At 40.1% G+C, this 20,997-nt stretch overlaps 2 protein-coding genes across 9 annotated transcripts in view; one reads left to right on the top strand and one right to left on the bottom strand.

The window, feature by feature from the left end:
* Positions 1-14,320, bottom strand: part of mical2a (microtubule associated monooxygenase, calponin and LIM domain containing 2a) — a 32,814-nt gene extending 18,494 nt beyond the window's left edge. For 5 of the 8 annotated variants that reach the window (XM_079662735.1, XM_079662731.1, XM_079662737.1 and 2 more), the window contains exons 1-3: positions 14,162-14,320; positions 5,127-5,494; positions 652-859 (exon numbers count right to left, since the gene is read on the bottom strand). In XM_079662735.1, the coding sequence (XP_079518861.1) occupies positions 652-859; positions 5,127-5,387 (469 nt within the window). In that variant the 5' untranslated portion in view covers positions 5,388-5,494; positions 14,162-14,320. Of the gene's footprint in view, positions 1-651; positions 860-5,126; positions 5,495-10,086; positions 10,283-10,629; positions 10,818-14,161 lie in introns of those variants that run through there. The other 3 variants (XM_079662733.1, XM_079662734.1, XM_079662732.1) reach the window with 3 other exon arrangements.
* Positions 14,321-15,601: 1,281 nt separating this feature from the next.
* dkk3a (dickkopf WNT signaling pathway inhibitor 3a) lies at positions 15,602-20,984 on the top strand. The gene is made up of 7 exons (XM_079662742.1): positions 15,602-15,886; positions 16,119-16,226; positions 16,313-16,372; positions 17,109-17,201; positions 18,668-18,812; positions 18,900-19,056; positions 19,757-20,984. The coding sequence occupies exons 1-7, from the start codon at positions 15,671-15,673 to the stop codon at positions 19,842-19,844; spliced, it is 867 nt and encodes a 288-aa protein (XP_079518868.1). The 5' UTR covers positions 15,602-15,670; the 3' UTR covers positions 19,845-20,984.
* The last annotated feature ends 13 nt before the right edge of the window (positions 20,985-20,997 follow it).

Genomic DNA, 20,997 nt, shown 5'->3' with positions numbered 1-20,997 from the left:
GGGAGACACAGAAACACACATCAGTGTTTGCAAACACAAGTAAAACACTGGCAGACTCTGTGTTTGGTGTTATGTTGTCTTGACACTGTTGAGAGAACTGTTACTCTTCTGTATCTTTGCTGGTGCTTACCTCTTGCAGTTATGTTGGATGGAATAGCACAAACCAACACTCGGTTGATGTTCTAATCCCACAGTATATATACATGTCCTTTATATAGATTTTAAACTTCAGTTATTTCCTAGAAATCTACATCATTTACTTTATTCATGTACCCTACCTTATAGAAATGGTTTTGAAAGTACAAAAATACAAGTACATAATGATTCACACATATACAATCATGCATCAAAAAGTAGTAAAAGGAGTAGAAATAAAAGATACAGCCCAAATTGTAAAGCTGTACTACAGAACCAAGAGAAATGCAAGATCGATAAAAAGGCCAAATAATATATTAAAAAGTTACATAAAAGCTAATAGAATTGCAAGGCCATAGTCTTGAGCTTCAACCCTTTTTATAGATTGTACTGTAGCCTGTGTCCAATATAATAATGTACATTAAGGGAGATCACAAACACTAATAATATGGGATCACAGGTCAATGAAAAGCAAAAACTGCCAGCGTGTTTGTTTCTATAAAGTCAGACACTCACTTATGTGGTCTATGGCCCCAGCGCAGAATTTGCCATAGAACTTTTTGGCCCCGAGGCCCCGCAGGTCATGAATGGTGTAAGGCCAGAGGTGCAGCACGTTGTTCCTGGCAAAGGAGTCTCTCTTTTCGATCACCACCACTTTGGCACCCATCAAAGCGAGCTCGATGGCTGTCCGCAGGCCGCAGGGGCCGCCTCCGATGATCAGGCACTGAATTAAAGAGATGACAAATTGATCTCATTAATTACAAAAGGCAGAAATAAATAAAAGGTAATCAAAGACAGCTGAGACTTTTCCTGCAGAGGGGGGCTTGGATGAAAAATGGTTTACAATACATCCTACTTGTTTATTAACATCATTGTATCATCTACATAGATCATGAAAGGAAGCAGCACTTTACTGCATCACTGGAGCTTTTAAAGGATGAGTGTCGCACTCAAGGACACTTCAGCAGAGCTAACACTGACTCGGAGGATAACTTCAGTCTTAAGAAGACTTCTCCGGACCCTTTGTGTGTGTGTGTGTGTGTGTGTGTGTGTGTGTGTGTGTGTGTGTGTGTGTGTGTGTGTGTGTGTGTGTGTGTGTGTGTGTGTGTGTGTGTGTGTGTGTGTGTGTGTGTGTGTGTGTGTGTGTGTGTGTGTGTGTGTGTGTGTGTGTGTGTATCAGGGTTGTTCGTGAAACATAAAGAGAGTTTACACATGCCTGAAGCAGCGCATTTATCAGGAAATTGCCAAGTGGAATGTTTGTGAACATCAAACCATGATAACAACCGTTGCCCTACATGTCTAAGGAGGTATTCATTCATCGGCCTCACCCAAAAAATGCATGAAGTCAGTTTATTGAGGTTTTAGATTGCGTCTGAGAATGTGAAACTCAAACATGACATCATCCTCTTGAATGATAGATGAGAGAAATGACGCATGTGTACTGGTAAACTGTTTTTCTTCCTTCTAAACACAAAAAGAGGCTCTATAGAGAACTAAAAGGAGAAACATATATTTTCTTTCACCTTCCAAGAAAATACTTTAATGCAACAACTCAAAGAGCTCCACTCTGTACAATCTCTAAATCCCACCAGTATGCAGACAGAAGTTCGAAACATATTTGAACACAAGGATTCACTTCCTGCAGGATAAGACAAAGTGCTGAGAGTGCAATGAGGTGCCATCCGTGCATCAGTTCTGTGAGATAATCGGAGTGGGTGACTTTTACAGAACACCCAGTGGCAGCTGACCGAGTTCCAAATCCTGCCCTAAATGGCTCTCTACTCCTGCACTAAAACCAGATGATTGGGGCTTTAGTCACTCCCTATTCTCCCTCTGTAAAAGTGTGGTTAAACGTCTGCCTCACTGGGGATGTGGGTGATGAGAAACACAGTGTGTTATCATGTGTTGCCTGAGGTTATCAGGATGAGGTATTCTCAGGTGTGAAGCACACACAGGTGGTGAGAGAGCTGCCCAGACAAGCCTGGCTGCTGGCCATGTTTTTTTGTAATTCCCTCAACAAAAGGGCACTGAGTGTAAATGTAAGCCGGAGACAGATGAAGGGATGCGGAAAATGTCAATTATGTGCACAGTACTAACTCAGTTTATTCAGATGTACATTCACAATGTGCACATTTCTAATCTAAACTCATGAAGCTGTTTCCATCCATCTATCAGCCTTTAGCGGTAACAGGCTGTTGGTTTTAGCCAGTTTCCATGAGCCAACATATTATTCCAGACACAAGGCTTTTCCTGGTGGCTCGCTCCACATCTGTTGAGTCAGCTTCCTTTCAGCTTCCCACTTGTGACCTCGCTCTTATCCCACAGCCACCTCGCCCTGGTCACATTTGTCCCCCCACCTTTTTAATGAACCCTATCTGTTAGTCAGAGTATCACCGTTTTCTTTCTCATCTCAGCAGACAGTGTGACCAATACAACGAGCTCTATTAGTATCTAGTATCTTGATTTAAATGTTAATTTAACCAATACATATTCCTATTCGAGATGTGTGGTTTTACTTGCAATATTATATAATTGATCAAATGTTGCAATATTTTTTTGTTTACATCATTTCAACTGTGAAACTGCAAAAGCTGTTTGACAAAGCCTGACAATATCTTACTTACGGCCATCTGTGGACAACATACTGAATCCTAACATTGGTCTGATGGAGGTTAGAGTGTTTTCGCTTGGAATTTAGTCTACATTTTTACTGAGATTTTCTATCTTGAATTGACACCAGTTAAAATCAGTTTAAGCGTTACATACTGTGTTGTGTCACTGAGATAAAATGATGAAATGTGCCGGGAATAATTCGAAAAAAATCACATAAAAGATGAGAAAAAAATATCAATTTGCAATTTCTTCGTGCACAGTGAAGCTTTATGAGGAAGGAACAGACTGCGGGTTGCATTTCAGTGTCACAACTGCCAGCTGTGTCAGGCCATTAAACACGGATGACATCACATCCTTTAAAGATTGCTGCTACGGGGGGAATATGAAGACGAGGCGCCGAGTAATCTCACATCTGTCGAAGTTAAAAGAGCTGAGGTGCCATAAAACCAAGAGTCGTCACCAGGTGATTTTTCCCAAGGAGAGAATAATTTAGAGATCTAATAAAAAGCTCATTGTTCATCCTGTGAGTGATTAAAACAGACGTAATAGTGCACGTGTGTGCTGTACATGTGTGGATAATAATAAGCAACACAATAAAATGGCAGGCTTTTATAAGGAAAACTCAATCTCATACATTCCCAATAAAGTGAACAGTGTTTCATTAATGCACACAATCCACTGTTTGTACATCTGGTTTAGTACTTTGGGAACACTAAAGTAACAGTAGCACAGTAACACTTTATTTAACAACACAACCCTGTGGATTGTCAGAATTACAAAACTGACCTAAAACGTTTGGCTCAGAAGTTAAGGAGAGTCACACTTTATTTATTTTTACCTATTTTGGTGTTGAATCAGAACAAACCTGTAAATCTGAGCTCACGCTGAAGCATTTTGAAAAGCACTTTAATAACAATCTGGGCTGGGCTCCAACTTAAGAAGAGCCTATAAAGAAAAGAGCACACCCTCAGAACAACTGCGGCCAAATAATCACAGTTGGTGAGAGATGCTGTCTGTTCTCTGCACAATAGAAACACTCTTTCATGCTGCAGGCATGAAAGGTAACGACACTCCTCCAGGTTTTCCTACTTTCCCTCATCACCTTTAATGCCTAGCCCCCTCCAAAACACACACCCTGACATGATTTCTTTGTCCATATTCCAACTATCTCTCCATAAATAAACTCAAAAACAGCTCTCCAATAGCTCCCCTCTTACACGTGTTACAGGAATATGTCCTTTGTCTGCTATTTGCTCTCGGAAAAGGGATCGGCTGTTTGTGTTATTTGGCTGCAGGGGAAAGAAAGCACAGTTGTAAAGTTGTTTATCTTCTGTATTTTTTCACAACTTCTGGGCGACTTTTTCTTTTGATTATGTGGACATGTGGTTGAGTATGATGTTTCTTAGCTGTGATTTATAGCAATTTTACTGTTTGAACGACTAATTACATATATGGTGGGTACATTGATGGTTCAATGGAGCATATTCTATGATATAAAGTTACATATGATGTTTGTATTTCCTTCTATACAGCTTTGTCATGTCGCACCTGTCTGAGGGGGAAATATCGAGTGCAAAGCGATGTATATCTGTTTAATTTCCTGCCTGTATGTTGGGAGCTATTGCAGTGAAAGAGTGAGTGTTACTGTAGTGGATGGCAGGTAGAGGTGAAAAGTGCTCACTGTGCTTTCCTTTAATACAGAGAGCTGATTGTTTCAAACAAAAATGTGGTTTGACCTTAGCTGAGGTCACTTAGACACTTCCTAAGTCATGAAAACATCAACTTTAATGATGTATGAACAAAACCTAATTATATTTTAAGACCATTTAAAAAAGGACCTGAGACATTTTAGCGGTGTGAACTGTTTTCAAAACTCATACAATGCTTTTTAAGCTCTCTGCACTTAATAAAAAGTATTGTGATATAGATTACTCATCGCGGTGAACATTTAGTCAGCTTTATTATCGTAATGTAATTGCTCAACAGTTGGAGAAACTCTTCTATTTTAGCTGATATACTTGAAAATGTTGATCAAGCAAATAAAGACTTTGTGAAGAGTAAGATGGATATTGTTGTTTTTTCTATTAAAATAGCTTCTGTGAGGCAGTTGACTGAAATTCTATGATGTGGTGCATTCACTTGGTGGTACAAAATAGCTATGTGACCACACAAACATAACAAAACGTTAACAGTGCACTTTAGGTCTATGGGAATTGTGAGAAACCACCTGTCTGACACCAGGTGGAAAATACTTGTTTAGATGTATATATTTACATTTGTCTTGCTCTACACTCTTCAATCCATAATTTTCATCTCCTAGCCTATGAGCGGGAAATATTGTTGTAGTACAGCTGTACAAAACACATTTAAAAACATACCTTAGTGCCCACACAGGTTTGGCCTTTCTTGTACTCCTTGTGCGACATCCTCTTGTCCAGCTTACTCCACAGTGCTTGGGCCTTCCAGGACGTGAGCTTGGCCTTCAGACTGCTGTAGAAAATGTCATTGTCGGCAGGGTCGAGGTCCAGCCTCCTGCAGAGGACGTTGAAGGCCTGGAGGGCTCCCTTACAGGTCGAGGACTGTACGAAGTCCTCAAACAGCTTGCCCACATTGTCCCTGTCCTCCTCCATCTCTCCCATGCTCCCTCTGAAGTAGAGAGTTTGCTGTGCTGAGGCTCCTGCTCACTTCAGCAGTCTCTGCCAGATGTGGCTACACCCTCAGCTTGGCCCGCACCGTCATGCCCAGTCTGTGAAGGCAAGACACATTACAGTCTGATGTCATCTCATGGCAGAGTATCTCTCACATATGGCTTTTGGCAGCTGATGCGTTTCCAAATTCTATAATTAGCCTGATTAAATGGAAACGTTTCATTAGATTATTTCAATTAAATGGTTTAGGGTTAAAATTGTTAAATTTGAATTCAATGACAACACAGCTGTATTTCATCTTCTCCATGACTCAAGCAGACATTACCGAATTATCAAGAGGCTGCTCTGTACCAGTCCTCGGTACAGTACAGTTAGCTTACACCCACACTGACGAGATAACATTTTAAGTAGAGACAAGACAGTGTAGATAAAGACTGGGGATTGAACCAAAAAAAGTTCAATGAGCTTCCTGTCGTTGTCAGACAGCTGCTGAGCACATTTACTACATGTGCTTTTTAGAGGCATAACCCTTTACAGAATTAAATCAGTCAAGAACCAACAAGAGGTAGTCACCATAAACAAATGATCAAAACTATACAGTACAGTACAGTAAGCAGTATATATCTTGCGATTGAATCACATCGGCCAAATTGCACTAGGGGCATACATTGGAGTCCATGCCCCCTACTTATGGCCCTCTTGCTCGGACCACACCCATCTCCAAAGCCAGCTTTCATTTTAAATTTGAACTGCACCTGTTGGGTTTCGTGAAGCTAACTCTGCCATGTCCGTAAAGTTTGGGGGAAAGCCCATTGGCCCTTTACCTCCTTGCCCAGACCACATCTTCAAATGTCACATATTTGAATCACTATGACAACGATGGAACGTTTTTGAACCGCTTCCTGCACTGTTGCAATGCCATTGCTATAAAGGAAATCTGTCCACAGACACACACACAGACTCAAAAGGTGGAAACAATAACACCAGTGCATTGTCACAGCTGGCAAAAACATTTATACTGTACGTCTTCAACAATGGTAAAAGTGGTTTCCTTATTATTGCAACTTGCAAGGAATTCAAACCTTTCATTCCTGGTGTGCAGGACTGACCATGGATGAGTAGACCGGAGAAGTATTTGTCTTGTGGCTGAAAACCAGACAATGTTTTCAGCAGTAGAGAGAGAGGTCTTTGAAACCAGTTGTAATGCAAGTTCAGACAAACACAGATTAATGAGCTTTGATTGTGTATGCATGCTTCATAGTCCGCCTTCTTCTGAGGAATGTGCCTTTGGTATGATTACATATGAGCCTACTTGTGAAATATACCATTACAAAAACTGACAGAATTAAATAAAATACAGTTTAGTATTTTCTTAGCTCCAATAAACCATCAAGCAATTCCTAAACCATGCCAGAAAAATCTTTGCCCAAACATTAAAAGTAAAATGTGGAAATGTTCTGCATTTAGCATGCGTGGGGAGGAGACCAAAACTTCTGTGAGTTTTGGGACACGTCTGCCTTTGATATTTGAATGTCCCATAGAGCGGGATGGGCAAGGTTAGAGGAGAGGTCAGGTTAGCTGTGCAGGACTCTAAACAGCCCCCCACAATAATCTAAAATTACGGTCACACCGCACTCCTGGTAGTATCCCGACTGTGACACGAAACTGCTCAAAGACAGCTTCAGCCAGGGACAATGCACCAACGCAATGGCAAAGTTAGGAGCTGATAATCCTTCAAAACTGGGTCACAACATATTTGATTATGATTTGAAAGTGGGGATGTTTTGAATATTGCTCCTACAGCAACAGTGTTTGTCCCCATGCTAAAATTAGCATATTAATTTGCACAATATCCTGCTGCGTGTTTGCATCCAGTTTAGGAGAAAGACTCCAACAACACCAACCACCGTGTAGAAATACTATACACCCAACTGACCCTCAGTCTCTCCTTTGGTCACCTGTGTAGCTTTACAAGCCCCTGACCTGTGGGGAGACACTGTGGAGCCCCGAGCCCTTACACAGCCGACATTCAGCCTCAAACTCGGAGAGCGGACATTCCTTTGCCACGTGCATAGCCCTGCTCCATCAGCAGCCCTCAACACTCTGCTAGCCCCTCACTGGCTCCACCAGCCAGACAGTCACAGGACCACCGCCATCGTTTTTTGGGGGGAATTTATTCAGATTGTCAATGAGTGAGGAGCGATGACTGAGACAGGCACGATATATGATGCAGGTGCTTTAATCTTTCATGCATGGCAGCAGACTGTGATGGGAAAACGGCTGTGTATTCTAGCATGTGGTATGTGGAGTGTTTGGGGCCTACATAATATCTTCTATAAAGCCTCTGTGGAGTCATTACTTTTGACAGTTGAGGTTAAAATATATTGTTTGAGGTAGATAGATGTTAACAGAATATAACATATTGTGCAGATAAGCAGACGTACATTTTCATAACTGCTGTCTTTTCACAAGAACAGCTATTAATAACTTTATGTTGACATCATTTTTATTCTAAACTCTGGCCGGTGTTCAATAATCTCTCGAGCATTGGTGGAAAGTTCAAATAAAGACATGTTGACGACACTTATGCTTTTCCGTTTCAGTCCAAGTAAAGTGGTTAAAAAAGCACAACTATTGGAACCATGTGTTGCACGAGTCTGCGAGGACTAATGAAAAGGTACCACTTACTGTCTTCAGAGCCAAGACAACGTTCAACACTCAAACTGCATTGTCTCAGACAGAGTCCAATGACTTCACCATCTTGGTCTGACAGAATGGAAAGTCACTTGTGGGCAGACAGAACAAACCCACAGAAAGACTGTAAAAATACAACTAATGACACACGAAGCGGAAAGAATACACACACACACACACACTATACATCACAAACTAACCATATGATGCTTAAGGGGATCAGAGAGTTTAATAGCGAGCAGGTTTCCTCTTCAAGTCTCCTGTCTGTTTAGAAAATTATCAGATTGAGTTTAAATGACTGTACCTAATTAGGTAAGTGAAGGGTATGGATTCATTTATGTTTCAACACAGTGAGGATTGTATTCAGTGATAAGCTACACACTTCTGTGTTCGGATCCTTAATGTATCATTAATTTAACATTATTCATGTAATGACTTTACTGTACTCTGGCCCATTGCCCACAGAGAAAACTGTCTGTACTTCCAGAAGATAGATCTGTGACGAGGGTACAGAAATAAGAGAGACAAAGCATGCTATCGGTTTCTAGTACAATAAAGGGGAATGATAGGAATGTGAAAAATAACCAGTTACACCTGGGAGGTAAAATGAGCATTTAAATAATCAAATAAAAACATGTCCACTTTTAACACACGTCCCACCACATTCCTGTAAAACATACACATTTTATTTTGATCTTTTTATACACTAATGTGACTCATTATCAGGGTTTTATTTACATAGTGGAGGTTCATGGCAGGGATGAAGATATAGGCTTTGGCCAGCGGGTAATCCATTTTAGAAAAATCGATTCTTGGTTAGTTTTGGTGTTTTTGTTGGATTTTCTATCAATAAATAACTATCCATAAAATAACTTTCTTTCACACATTAACATGTGTAGTACATGGACAATCCAAAAGTGCCCACATGTTTGCCTGGGATTCATTAGCCAGTCCTTTCTAAATCATACAGTGTGACTCCGACAATGACAAAACTGTAAAGACACTCAACTCTGGGTCGAACCGATGACGCAATGTCTTCATTTGTTTTTGCAGAGCGCATAGCTTCAGGCTATCAGAGTACAATGGGAAGCTGACAACACAAGAAAAACATTGGAAGTGCTGGGAAAATGCACATACTGTAGTGTGGCCAGCCAGCAACAGTAATTACAGACTGGACTGAAGAAAACCAGGAAGGAACCCTCTGTAGGCTTGATAAGCAGGCAGTGTGCCTCAGAAAACAGAGCACTCATGGACTTCAGCCGCGGGCTCTGCCCTTCACCCGGCCCCAGAGACCACATTATTATCACAGCCCTCTGAAACCTGGCTGCATGTTCGGGCAGCGGTGCCAAAACAAAAGGTCTGTCACGACGAGCAAGGTAGAGACACTGACAGAACAGATAAGAGTCAGTCAACTTCAGGGGAGAAACTTGTGAGTTTAGACAAAACAGGAGCAGGCTTGTGAAGGCTGCTCTCTGCAGGCCTTCTGCCCACGAGGTGTGTTCACCACATGGCTCCTTCAGAGAGTGATTTCTCTGGACACACTGAGCCCGTACTGACGCCTGCCCAGCTGCTGACACAACAACAATTCACTAGAACAATTAATCTGACCATGACTACACTAAAGGAGAACAAATATATCATTTTGAGGGATATTGGAATTGTGATATTCTTTCTCGTTATTACAGGGACTAATAATCTTTACATCATTATTATGTTTATCTCTGAAATATAAAGTGTGGTTTGCCAGGATCTCTATCAAATGAACAGTCTGTAAAATATGATTTGTGCAGCACTACAGTATTAAATTCAGTATGGCATTTTGACAAATATTTCACCTCCTGCAGATATTGGACTAGTCCATTGCAATGACCATAAAAGTTTGATTAATGATTCAGCCCCAACTACACATTCTCATGTGTAATAATTCATATGTCTTATTTTATAAGAATTAACAGTCAACGAATGTACTAAGACAAAGGAAAACAGACTCACGTACCCTTCAGAAGAGACAAACTTGTGAACTTTGATCCTCTTGACCGCCAAAAGTAGCAAAAGTAAATCACAAAGGCGACGACATGCTGCACACAGACTGACACTGGGGGTCAAAGATCAGTGGGTATCTCTCATTCGTCCATATCACAGGGGTTGAAGGTGCAGACAGCGGTAATACTGCCTGGCAGGAATAGCCAATTCTGTAAGCCAACAATCAGTAAAGCCAGGCCCAGAATAGACATGAAGAGTCATGTTTCAGGCCGAAACAGCACATCACATGAAAAGTTATCAACAGGGCTCGACCCTGTAAACAAAACTACCTAAGATGATAACACAAATGTTCAAAGTCCCAATCAATAGCAGACAAACGGTCTAGGGTCACTCATGTTAAACTGTAGCAGGACTTGAAAGCAACAGAGTAAAGCTTCGCACAACAACAAATAACAAAAACAACACTATGGACTTGCTGTAACATTAGAAGTGTTTTGGTAGTTGAGCGATGTATCATGGTGATGCTCTGAGGAAGAGATGCAAAGCCTTATTTTACATTTGAGTGCATTCTCCTTCAGATGCCTCCCTTCCAAAACTTCTCCTGCGGAAAGTCTGTTTTCCTGTCTGGATCAAAGCTCAGAGGAGAGCTGCCTCTGTAAAATTCCACCTCTTTGATTTTAAAGCATGACTCAGATAAGCTTAAACCCTTTACAGCGTGCTCCTCGCTGACCAGCTGGAACGGGTTAATGATATCCTGCTGTGACTTTACCACAGCAAAGTCTCCTTGTCCCTCCTTCAGTGGCTCTATCTCTAGGGGTGCTATGGTTTAGTTGTTGTATGTCATGACATATCTTGGGATGTAGCAACTCTGAAGAGAGCTTACATATTTGTTGACGTTTACAGGCTAGCAGGCAAAAAGGGAACAACATGCCCCACCTCTGCTGGTTCCTGGACACATATGTCCGTTTTTTAATGCTGTGGAACCAGGAAGGAAACATATTGCTGAGAGGAAGGAGAAAGTTTACAACACCTCCCCGGCAATGATGAGCACAAGCTTCCACTCACAGTCTGTTTATCGGGCTGTGTGAAACAGTTATATTGTTTCCATCCACAGCATTACATCCTCACATATCTTTATGAATCAGAAGTATTGTACTGATTCGCTCACTCCCTAGGCCTTTCATTTGTTGAAAAATAACTTGGGTATCCATCCGCTGATTTGGACCAATTTTGAAATGGATGGGTTCAATAAGTTTCATGAAAATCAGGCCAGTATCAATCAATCAATGTTTATTTATATAGCAACTTAAAGATTGAAGTAAGCACTGAGACTTGTGGGATAGTCTTGCAGGAGACTTTAAATGGAATAGATTGCATCTAAAAGAGGAGGTATTATTTTTAGGTTTTCTGTCATCATAATTTAGGCCTCGATGGCTTTTTTTTTGTCTCCACACTGTTTTTGAATTAAACTCCAGTAAAGCTGTTAATTACAACCTACAAATAAAAGGCTGGCACAGGCATTGGTAGTTGTAAGATGAAGCGGTGCTGATGCCATGGAGCTCTTTTCAAACACTCCGCCCACAAACAAAGTCTGTTTAAAAAATGTGGAAGTTTGTATGGACTGTCAATGTCAACTGAAGTGGTTTGATACACCAATATCTCATGGTGGTTACAGGGAAGTCCAGGACATTAGTTGTATTTGTTCGTACAGCCTTGTGATCTGCAGATGTTTGTATGTTCTCTCCGCTCTAGGGTGACTGTGTTTGTTGGAAGGAGGAGAACATGATTCATAGTTAAACCTGTAATCACTGGGCTTCAGAACAGAAGCCTTGCAGCTACGTCTACAAAAAAGCACTGATAAACTATCGCCAAAAGAGTACTTGTCTCTTGAGAAATACACTGTTGACATTGTCTTTCCATATATTTATAACATGGCATATGAAATACAAAAAAAAACTAGGAGGGGAATTCCAGTAAGAAGAGAATACAGTGGTTGCTGTTTGCGCAGAGAGGTTGTTGAACACCGGGAGCATAAATCACATGCACCATCAGTGTTTAGAACAAAAATGTTAAGGATGATGTTTAGATGTTACATGGGCGTAATTTCCACTGGGGACAGGGGGGACATATCTCCCCCACTTTTCAAAATCCTGTTTGTGTCCCCCCCACTTTTCAAATGTGTTTATTGTTATTTTTTTACTCAAGCGCTCATCGTCACGGAGGAGCGTCTGTGTGTGTGTGGCACGAGCACTTAGATTGTAAACTTTAGTCCAAGTTATCTCAGTGGGTCTCAAACGGTTTGGTCATCTATGTAAACAAATATTTCCATCTATTTAATATCGTTGTTCAAAATAAGAAATCATTCCAATGTCCAGTAAAAAAATAAAGACACAGTTTAAAAGGGGAGTGATTAGTCAAATATGCATCAATAAAAAGAAAGAATGCAGACTAGGTAAGATAGGAGAGAGGAGTATATCAAATATTTGTTATTGGTTGTGAGCATATTCTAATTGTTTTTGGAGTATTGAAATATATACAGTTCTGTTTCATATGAGTGTTGAGAGCTGTATCCATAAATCTCTTAATTTCTGCACCAGATTGATGCCTTTAACTTTAATTTAAAGAAACAAATCTTCCCGGGGTGCATGCCCCCGGACCCCCCTAGAGGATGTGAGGTCATCACAAATAAAACAGGTTCACATGGAAAGGACACTAGATACGTTTCTGCACTCATTATATACACTACACATTTTTCTTGGATTATTTAACAGCATAGTTCCTATATATATTTGTAGAAAGGCAGGAAATGGAATTAAATCGAGAACAATGTTTCATTGCGGAGGACCCCCTGTTTTGTGTCCCCCCCCACTTCTCAAACCAAAGTTACACCCTTGTGTTAGCATGTTCACTGGCAAAATCTTTCTGCAATAAAATGTGGATTTTACGGTCTGATATAAGGGTAAGCTGTATCCTAGACAGCGTTAGAGTAGACAGGAAATGATTGCTCACACAACAATGGGAAGTAGAGCTCACTGTTTGTCTGACTCTTTTGACCCTCCTTAAAAATGTTGATGAACAAATCATGTATCATCTTGCAAGATGTATGAGTCACACTGGACTGAGTTCATGCGGCATGTGGAAACGTGGGAGGTATACGTTTTTTTCCTGAATGAATTGGGAAAAAACATGTTTTTTCCTGCTTCATCAAGAAACCGGTGTTTATCAAAAGTTAATCTGTGTATTTGATCAATAGCAGTGGCCATGTTTCCTTGCCTGTAGACACACTAGAAAACATTAACAGTAGCAGTTTCTGTTTAAGCTTCATTCAGTAACCCGACAGCACCACACCTTGCTTTAATATGCAGTGTGTGCCATTACAACCACAGAGACAGGAGGAGGGCTTTACAGTGTGAAAGCTGGTGGAGTCAGAAGAGTTTATGAGCCTGTTGACAGAACAGCTTTTACATAAGGGTTGGATTTTTTTTTAAACAACTACAACAACCAAAAGCATTAGCATGGGATTACAATCATCTGGATGTACCTGTTCCTTTGAATTGACAGACAAACTGTGAATCCAGTTTTGAATGGGTTGGCTGGGAGGCATGTTTGAAAGTCAGTGATGTATGCCTCCATGTGATTTAGCATACACATCAGCATGACAAAAATGCAGGTTACACAAGTGGAGATAACCTTTGTGTTATCACGTAACAGAGAGAACCCCAGAAGATACCTAACTCTTCTCAGACAGCGTCCTCAACGTGATTATATTAAAATACGAGATTTAACGTGTTCATTAAACTTCCCCAAAAAAAATGCCTTGCTTTAAAGCCACGTTTCAGAACAAAATGCATACGCTCGTAATTAGCTTCCTAGTTGATACAAAGAGTAATACCGGTGTAAACTGTGGGTTTCTTTGATAAAACAGTATAAGCGAAAACTTGTAATACAACATTGCCGGGTCATAGACAAAAACTTGATGGAGTTGCAACCGCAGGTAACATTTTCAAATAAGGACAATGCACTTCTGTCAAGTGTCTCAGTCACTTAGGAAAGACATAACAAATAAGGTGTAAAACAAAAGGACTTGCCACATATATCAGTTAGAACTCTCCTTCTTTCCAGTGTTTTTGGTCACACGCCGTCCTGAAGTGTGTGTGTGAGCAGTGTGTCGGTCCTCAGTCCCTGACAGCAGGCAGCAGTGTTTCTGTGCAGCTCTATGGAGCAGCTGGGTCCAGTGTTAGAGGGCGGGGCTCAGGACACATCCCTGAGCACAGCTATGTATGCAGAGCAGGGCTGCTGTGAGTTCTCTTTCATCCAGAGGAAGGATCCACACTTCCTCATGCCAAACACATAGTTCAATACTTATCCGACCACCCGCAGTCTGCTGATAGCCTGCTGGACAAAATGACTTCTTACACAACAGGTTGGATTCATGGGGTTTAATCTTCATAGACTGTATTCATTTAAACTGACTTTTTAATGTTAGAAACTGAATAAAAACTAGATTATTAAATACTAACATGTTTGTAAAAGCCTGTTCATGAGATTAAACTGAAATGTCGTGATGTTTATGAATTGTATGAAGAAATAGCTTAGACTCCAAATAAATGGGAATATAAAGAGTGAAACCTATTTCTGATACAATACACTGGCCTTTCAGGTGTAGTTCCTCATTTTTGCGCTGTGCCCGGACCATAGTCAACACATTACACATTTCACAGCGTGTCAGCAGAAACTACAGTCCACGCAGCACATGGACAAAAACATTGAAAATCTGAAAACGAGTGGGCAAAAAATGGAGACCCTGGTCCGAATATCTTTACCATGAAAGCAAATGTCGCCATCTTGAGGTCAGACTGTGAAACTACAGGAGACTAGTTAAGACTCGGAAATACGTTGAGCCCCAGGGAAATTGGAGTAGGTCGCCAGTTGAGTTGCTTAGATTGTAAGTTATTGAAACATTTTAAATACAAATGAAATACAAAATAGTATGTCAAATATTTTCGATGTACTTCAATAAATAGTATTACAATAAAATGAAAACAATATAAAAACGTATAACCAGTGTGTTGCACGGTTACAATAGTATTATTATTATTATTATTATTATTATTATTATTATTACAGGGCATAAATGTTCACCAAAAGTAAGAAAACACATTTCCTCACTAACCCATGGTAATTGTGACTTAGTTTGTCCACGTTTTAGATATTTAATCTTTCTTTCTTGTTCCTTCTTTTCCTTAAACATTTTTCTACGCAATTGAATGGAGATTGTTGAATTTTTCTTTTTAATTATCACAGCATTTGAACATGTTGGAAACAGTGCTTTAACTTCAGAACACACGTTTATTTTTGACTTAAATAGCCACTTTGGCTAATTTATTAATTACATTTAGAAACGATTTTTTTCATATATTCCAGTTTAAACCAACTTCAGCTACTGTGAGTTGGTACCTGTTTAAGAGACGTTATGCATGAGGTGATGACCTCTCCGTGACGGATATCAGCTGTGGCGCTGTTTGTTTCTCAGCATCACAGCCACACCCTCCTCACAGTGCAGCAGCAGCAGCAGCAGCAGCAGCAACAGCAGCAGCATGTTGATGAGGATGAGGATGGGGATGCAAGTCGCACTGCTTTTGGCTCTCACGGCTGTCTGCAATGGCATCCTCCCTGAGATAGTGTACTCAGGCATCAGTCACATCCTGCTGGATAATTCGGTCCAGGGAGGCACGGAGCAGGACAGCACGTTTGTGGAAGTGGAGCAGCTGCCAGAGGATCTGCAGCACAAGCCTGAGGATGCGTTTCATCAAGTAGGCAGACAGTTAGTCAGCATCTAGTTTTTACATGACATGGCATTATTTCACTGCTCACTTCAGATCAAGTGTATTTGTCTACATAGTTGGCTGGTATAATGAGATCTATTTTTAGTGAGGAATAGACAGTTAAAAAGAGCAGCAGTGGCGGAGCTAGACTATGGGAGTGACTTCTTAATGCATAATTTTACCTCAAATCTGTATCTGATCATCTCTCCAATTCTTCTAGAAGGACAACGAGAGTGACAGTTCCAGCCCTCATCTCAATAACCTTCCTCCAAGTCATCACAACGAAACTGCTTCTGATAATGAATCCGTCCACACCTCAGTAGAACGGGTACGTTTAAAAACAGTAAACAAAAGTGAGATTGTGCTTGTTTCCCTTTGTGAATGAAACCTAACAGATGTCCCATCTTCACAAAGGAGACGAACCACATTACAACAGACACCCAGTTCAGTGACCTGGGGAACAATATTGATAATGTAAGTTTACCTATGGTCTTATATAATATGGACCAGAACACACATCTATCTTTAAGTTAAAAAATGATCAATATGTCTTAATGTCTGCCAGCATTAAACAGCCATCTACTTGGGATAATGCCCAGCTGATAAAAAGTGTGTGTAGGATGTGCAGTGTGTTCCTGTAATTATGCAGTGTATTTTTCAATGTGCTGACTGGCTTTTGGGGGAATTCACTTCACGGAAAAGCTTCCTATGCAAGTTACCATATTGCATCTTGATAATTCTTTAATTTTTATTTTTAGAGTTTGTTTAACACACCGGATAAAAACTATTACCTGAATGACCTTGTCAGAATAATAATGATGTGGATCATCACCTTAGCATATTGCAAGTCTATATTTTTATTGTATTAAAAAATGTTTTACTTTGTTTAATGGCAGAAGAACTGGATTCTGTTTACCTACTGTACGTACTTTGGGAAACTAGTCTGTCCCAGTTTCAAGAGTTAAAAATAAAACTCCTTATAAATATTTGGCAGCTTTAAATATTCAATAAAGAGTCACGTTATAAACTGATGGGTGGGCAGACGTTTTAAGACGGATATTTGCTTTGCATATTTTACAATAAAATGCATCATTTGAGTATTGATTGATTTGAGTAGATCATCAGGAAATCACGCATGTTCATGGAAACATAGACAACCTTCTTATTCCATGTGTTGGAGTTAGAAGTAAATCCTCTCTCTTGTGTCTAGGGATGCAGTGCTGATGGAGACTGTGGGAAGGACCGATATTGCCATCATGACACACACAACTCCAAGTGTCTGCCTTGTAAAGCAATCGATATGGTAGGTGAACTTTAGTTACATTTATGTGGACGACTGCACTTTTTTGGTATTTATTTTCTCTAAAATGTTGCTTTCAAACACACACACACACACACACACACACACACACACACACACACACACACACACACACACACACACACACACACACACACACACACACACACACACACACACACACACACACACACACACACACACACACACACACACACACACACACACACACAGTCCCTTCCGGCGGGCTGGGGTTTCACTCGGACTGCATTGCAGCGTGTCCACAAGTGTAACCGGAGTGTGTTGTTTGTGAACACTCTGTCCTATGAGGTGCACATGAAATAACATCATGTGTCAAGGTTAAATATGAGCTCTTCTTTACCCGCTGCTGTCTCTCTCAAAGGACGTCTACCACTAAAATATTATCAGTAATGAAAGTCTTCTCTCTAGAGAGTCAGACATTGGTTTTATTTAAGACTACCCTTCTGCTGCTTATTCTGTAGTGTCTTCATTGGATGAACTATGTAGCAGAGAGAAGCAGTGCAAAGAGATGAAGATGCTGGCAGTCTGCCAAACACCGATACAGTGTACATTGATAATAAATACATAGAGGACAGGATCTGTGTCTCAGTAAATATGCTGCACTGGAAAACTCTGCATGGAGATAAACAGAACACTGTTGCCCGTATCCCCAAATTAACAATTCATAAAGGTTGTGTAGGAACAAGTTCTTATCTTACTGCTATCAGAGACCAGGTGACCCATGGATCTCATGTATATTTAATTTACAGAATTAGCAGACCTCACGCTAGAGATAATTATTGTCATTCACAGGGTGAGTTTCAGCCTTTTTAAACGCATGCCATGAGCTAATCTTTGTGACTTTTAAGACACCTGTGTCACAAAGATAATTTGATTAACCATACTAACATCTTGGCTGTGTGGTGATAGCATAAACTATATAGGTAATTCCTGTGTAAATGTAAGGTTAGGAAAATTAAAAACATTGATTGACTGAAATGATTATTGCAGAGAAAAATGTTTTCTAAACACCAAATGCAGCTGCCCGGCGTATCCAAGACTTGTATCTAATAGCCCTGATGCGTGCGGTACGGTGCAGCTGCAGTTAGCTGTTAGTTATATATTGTTATTTTCCTGTCATGTTGTCTGTACATCAATGTTTTCTTTTTCTTATTTTTCTTTGTGTCCATTTCCTTGCTTCTCTAAATCATATAGAGCCATCTAGTGGTAAAACTTTGCATTTGTCACCTGTGAGTTGTTTTGCTTTTTTTGAAGGTATTTTCATTCATCTTGTATATCTACTAAAGGTTACACCCTGAATAAGATGTGTGTGCTCACGCATTGCCTATTTATTAATGCCACCATGAAATAGGAATTTGATTAAGGTTTTTATCACTTTTTGTCAGAAGAGTGCTTTTGACCTTTCTGCTTAAACCATATTCTCTCAGTCCTGCACTAAGGACAAGGAGTGCTGTGGGGACCAGCTGTGTGTATGGGGTCAGTGCAGTGTGAATGCAACAAAAGGAGAGGCGGGCAGCACTTGTGAACATCAGACCGACTGCAGCCCGGACCTCTGCTGTCTTTTCCACAAAGGTACAGTTCAGCACACTGTTCACTGTATGCTGCTAAACTATTCTCTCTCTCGCAACATGTATCTGTGTGTGTTGTCCTTGTGTTCAGCGCTGCTGTTCCCTGTCTGCTCGACCAAGCCCATAGAGCGTGAGCGCTGCTTTGGGGCCTCCAACCACATGCTGGAGCTGCTGTCCTGGGACGTCCAGGACGATGGACCCAGGAAACATTGCCCCTGTGCAGGAAATCTCCACTGCCAGCATCTGGGGTGAGTGAAGTACATAATAGCATATCATTGTTTTTGACTAATCTATTCTCATAAAATCATTACAAAATGACATTAAAGGAATCCTTCACCCTCTGAGTTATCATTTGTTTATAATTACGCACCCAGTGTTACCTTGAACTGTGTTTTTGTCCCATGCCTCCAAGGTGAATAACAAATCCAAAAACTGAAGAAAAGTATTGTATGAATTAAAGTAAATGGGGGCATCGTTCAACAACAGCAAAACTACATCAAGCATCCTTTTACAAACCTCCACAACGTGTGTTACACAATCCAAGTTTGATTGATATCATCATATGTTCACTACTTTCAAAACATACAGCACACCTGCTCCAACTTGACTTTTTAAGTGTATGACATAGTAAGGTTTAGTGAAAAAGCTTATGTTTTGGAAGTAGTGATTATACAACTGAATAAATTAGACTTTATGAGATTATATCGCACATGTTATTAAAGACAGCCTTCTTGTACATCAGTTAGTAGTAAAGAGTGTTTTGTCCCTTTTTGGATTCTTTATTTACGGCGGAGGCACTAGAAATAAACATTTTCTTCAATAACTAAAGGACACACGGTGTAATCACTCCATTTAAAAACGGTTGAAGTATTCCTTTAAAGCTTTATATGCATTTTACTAAATGTCTTTATCCCCAATACTACACTGAGGTGCTCTGCTTTTCGACAGACGAGGGTCCATGTGCCTTAAAGGAGAGGACTCGAGTGAAGAGGAATTGACAGACAGTCTGTACTCAGAGATAGACTATATCATCTGACCCTGGGGTCCCCACTGACTCCACAGCTTTGTTGCAAAGAGCATTTGCACTTTCTGTTTGCCAGCTTAATCCAAAGTGGTCAAGATACACAGCATGGAATATGAACAAAAATATATATTTTTAATTTGCTATTATTTAGACCTGAGGATAAAGGTAGACATAAAAAGATACTAACAAAAAACAGGAATCATTATATTTGCAGTCCTGCGTGGATAATATTCCTCACTATGTAATGCATCATCTTAACTTCAACCCTTATCTAATGTCACAGCCATTCAATGGACAGTAACACAATACATCTTCTAGACACTGCATCTCTGTTGACTATTCACCTCACATCAGCTTTTTCTGTCATCTGTATGACATATTTCAGCTGATATGTTGAATTAGCAGCACTGCATTTTCTTAATTGAGACCAAAATAATACACCCAGTTTGCAATACGAGTTAACTAACTATGCACCAGGAAGGATGCACTGTGTACTGAATAGTAAAAGAAAAAAACAGTATCACAGGAGCATGCAATAATAGTATTATGTGAAGCTTTCAAGACTCCCTTGAGCAATACTTGTTTATGTCAGCACTCTGTGAAAGTATTAGGTTAACATGTAAATAGACAGTTGGTCATATTGCCACCCAGGACGCTCATTTGCTTCCTTGTACATGTGTGATAAAACCTCAGTTTTGTTTGAGAGTGAATCTAATATCAATCCCCTGAAGCTATTCGTACCAAACCTCTTTTTCCTCTTCATTTTCCGTTAGCATTCCTGATGAAATGTTTTGGTTGCTTGATCCTAGCAATATCTGCTAAGTACTTATTATAGTAACGACATATACTGTACGCACAACAGGAGGAAACACGGTCCAACATGCCACGTTGTTATATTTACTGTATGTATATATATGAATTGTGTAATGTGCTTTTCTTGTGTTTATGTTTTTTCCTTTTCTATCAACTTATTTTAATTGTCTTTCAAGCAATATCTTGTATGTAACAGCGTGTCAACATATCAGATGTTGGTTCAACACAACTGCTTATTCAAGTAAAAATAATTCAACTATAGTCAACGGGACTTGGACCTTGTTTGAGAATGTAACAAATCCTGTATTAGCACCAATAAAATCGTATATTCTGAATACATTTATATTAGTTA

Source organism: Notothenia rossii, assembly GCF_949606895.1.
Source record: "Notothenia rossii genome assembly, chromosome: 2".
NCBI lineage: Eukaryota > Metazoa > Chordata > Actinopteri > Perciformes > Nototheniidae > Notothenia > Notothenia rossii.
Note: the sequence above shows the minus strand (reverse complement) of the source record. Positions and strands in the feature narration are given on the sequence as shown.

What these genes read in the sequence shown, in the direction of transcription:
- dkk3a (XM_079662742.1), top strand. Translation starts at nt 15,671, where the DNA reads ATGTTGATGAGGATGAGGATGGGGATGCAAGTCGCACTGCTTTTGGCT. An exon ending in CTTGTAAAGCAATCGATATG is followed by an intron (nt 17,202 to 18,667) that starts GTAGGTGAACTT and finishes ATATTCTCTCAG; the next exon opens with TCCTGCACTAAGGACAAGGA. An exon ending in CTCCACTGCCAGCATCTGGG is followed by an intron (nt 19,057 to 19,756) that starts GTGAGTGAAGTA and finishes GCTTTTCGACAG; the next exon opens with ACGAGGGTCCATGTGCCTTA.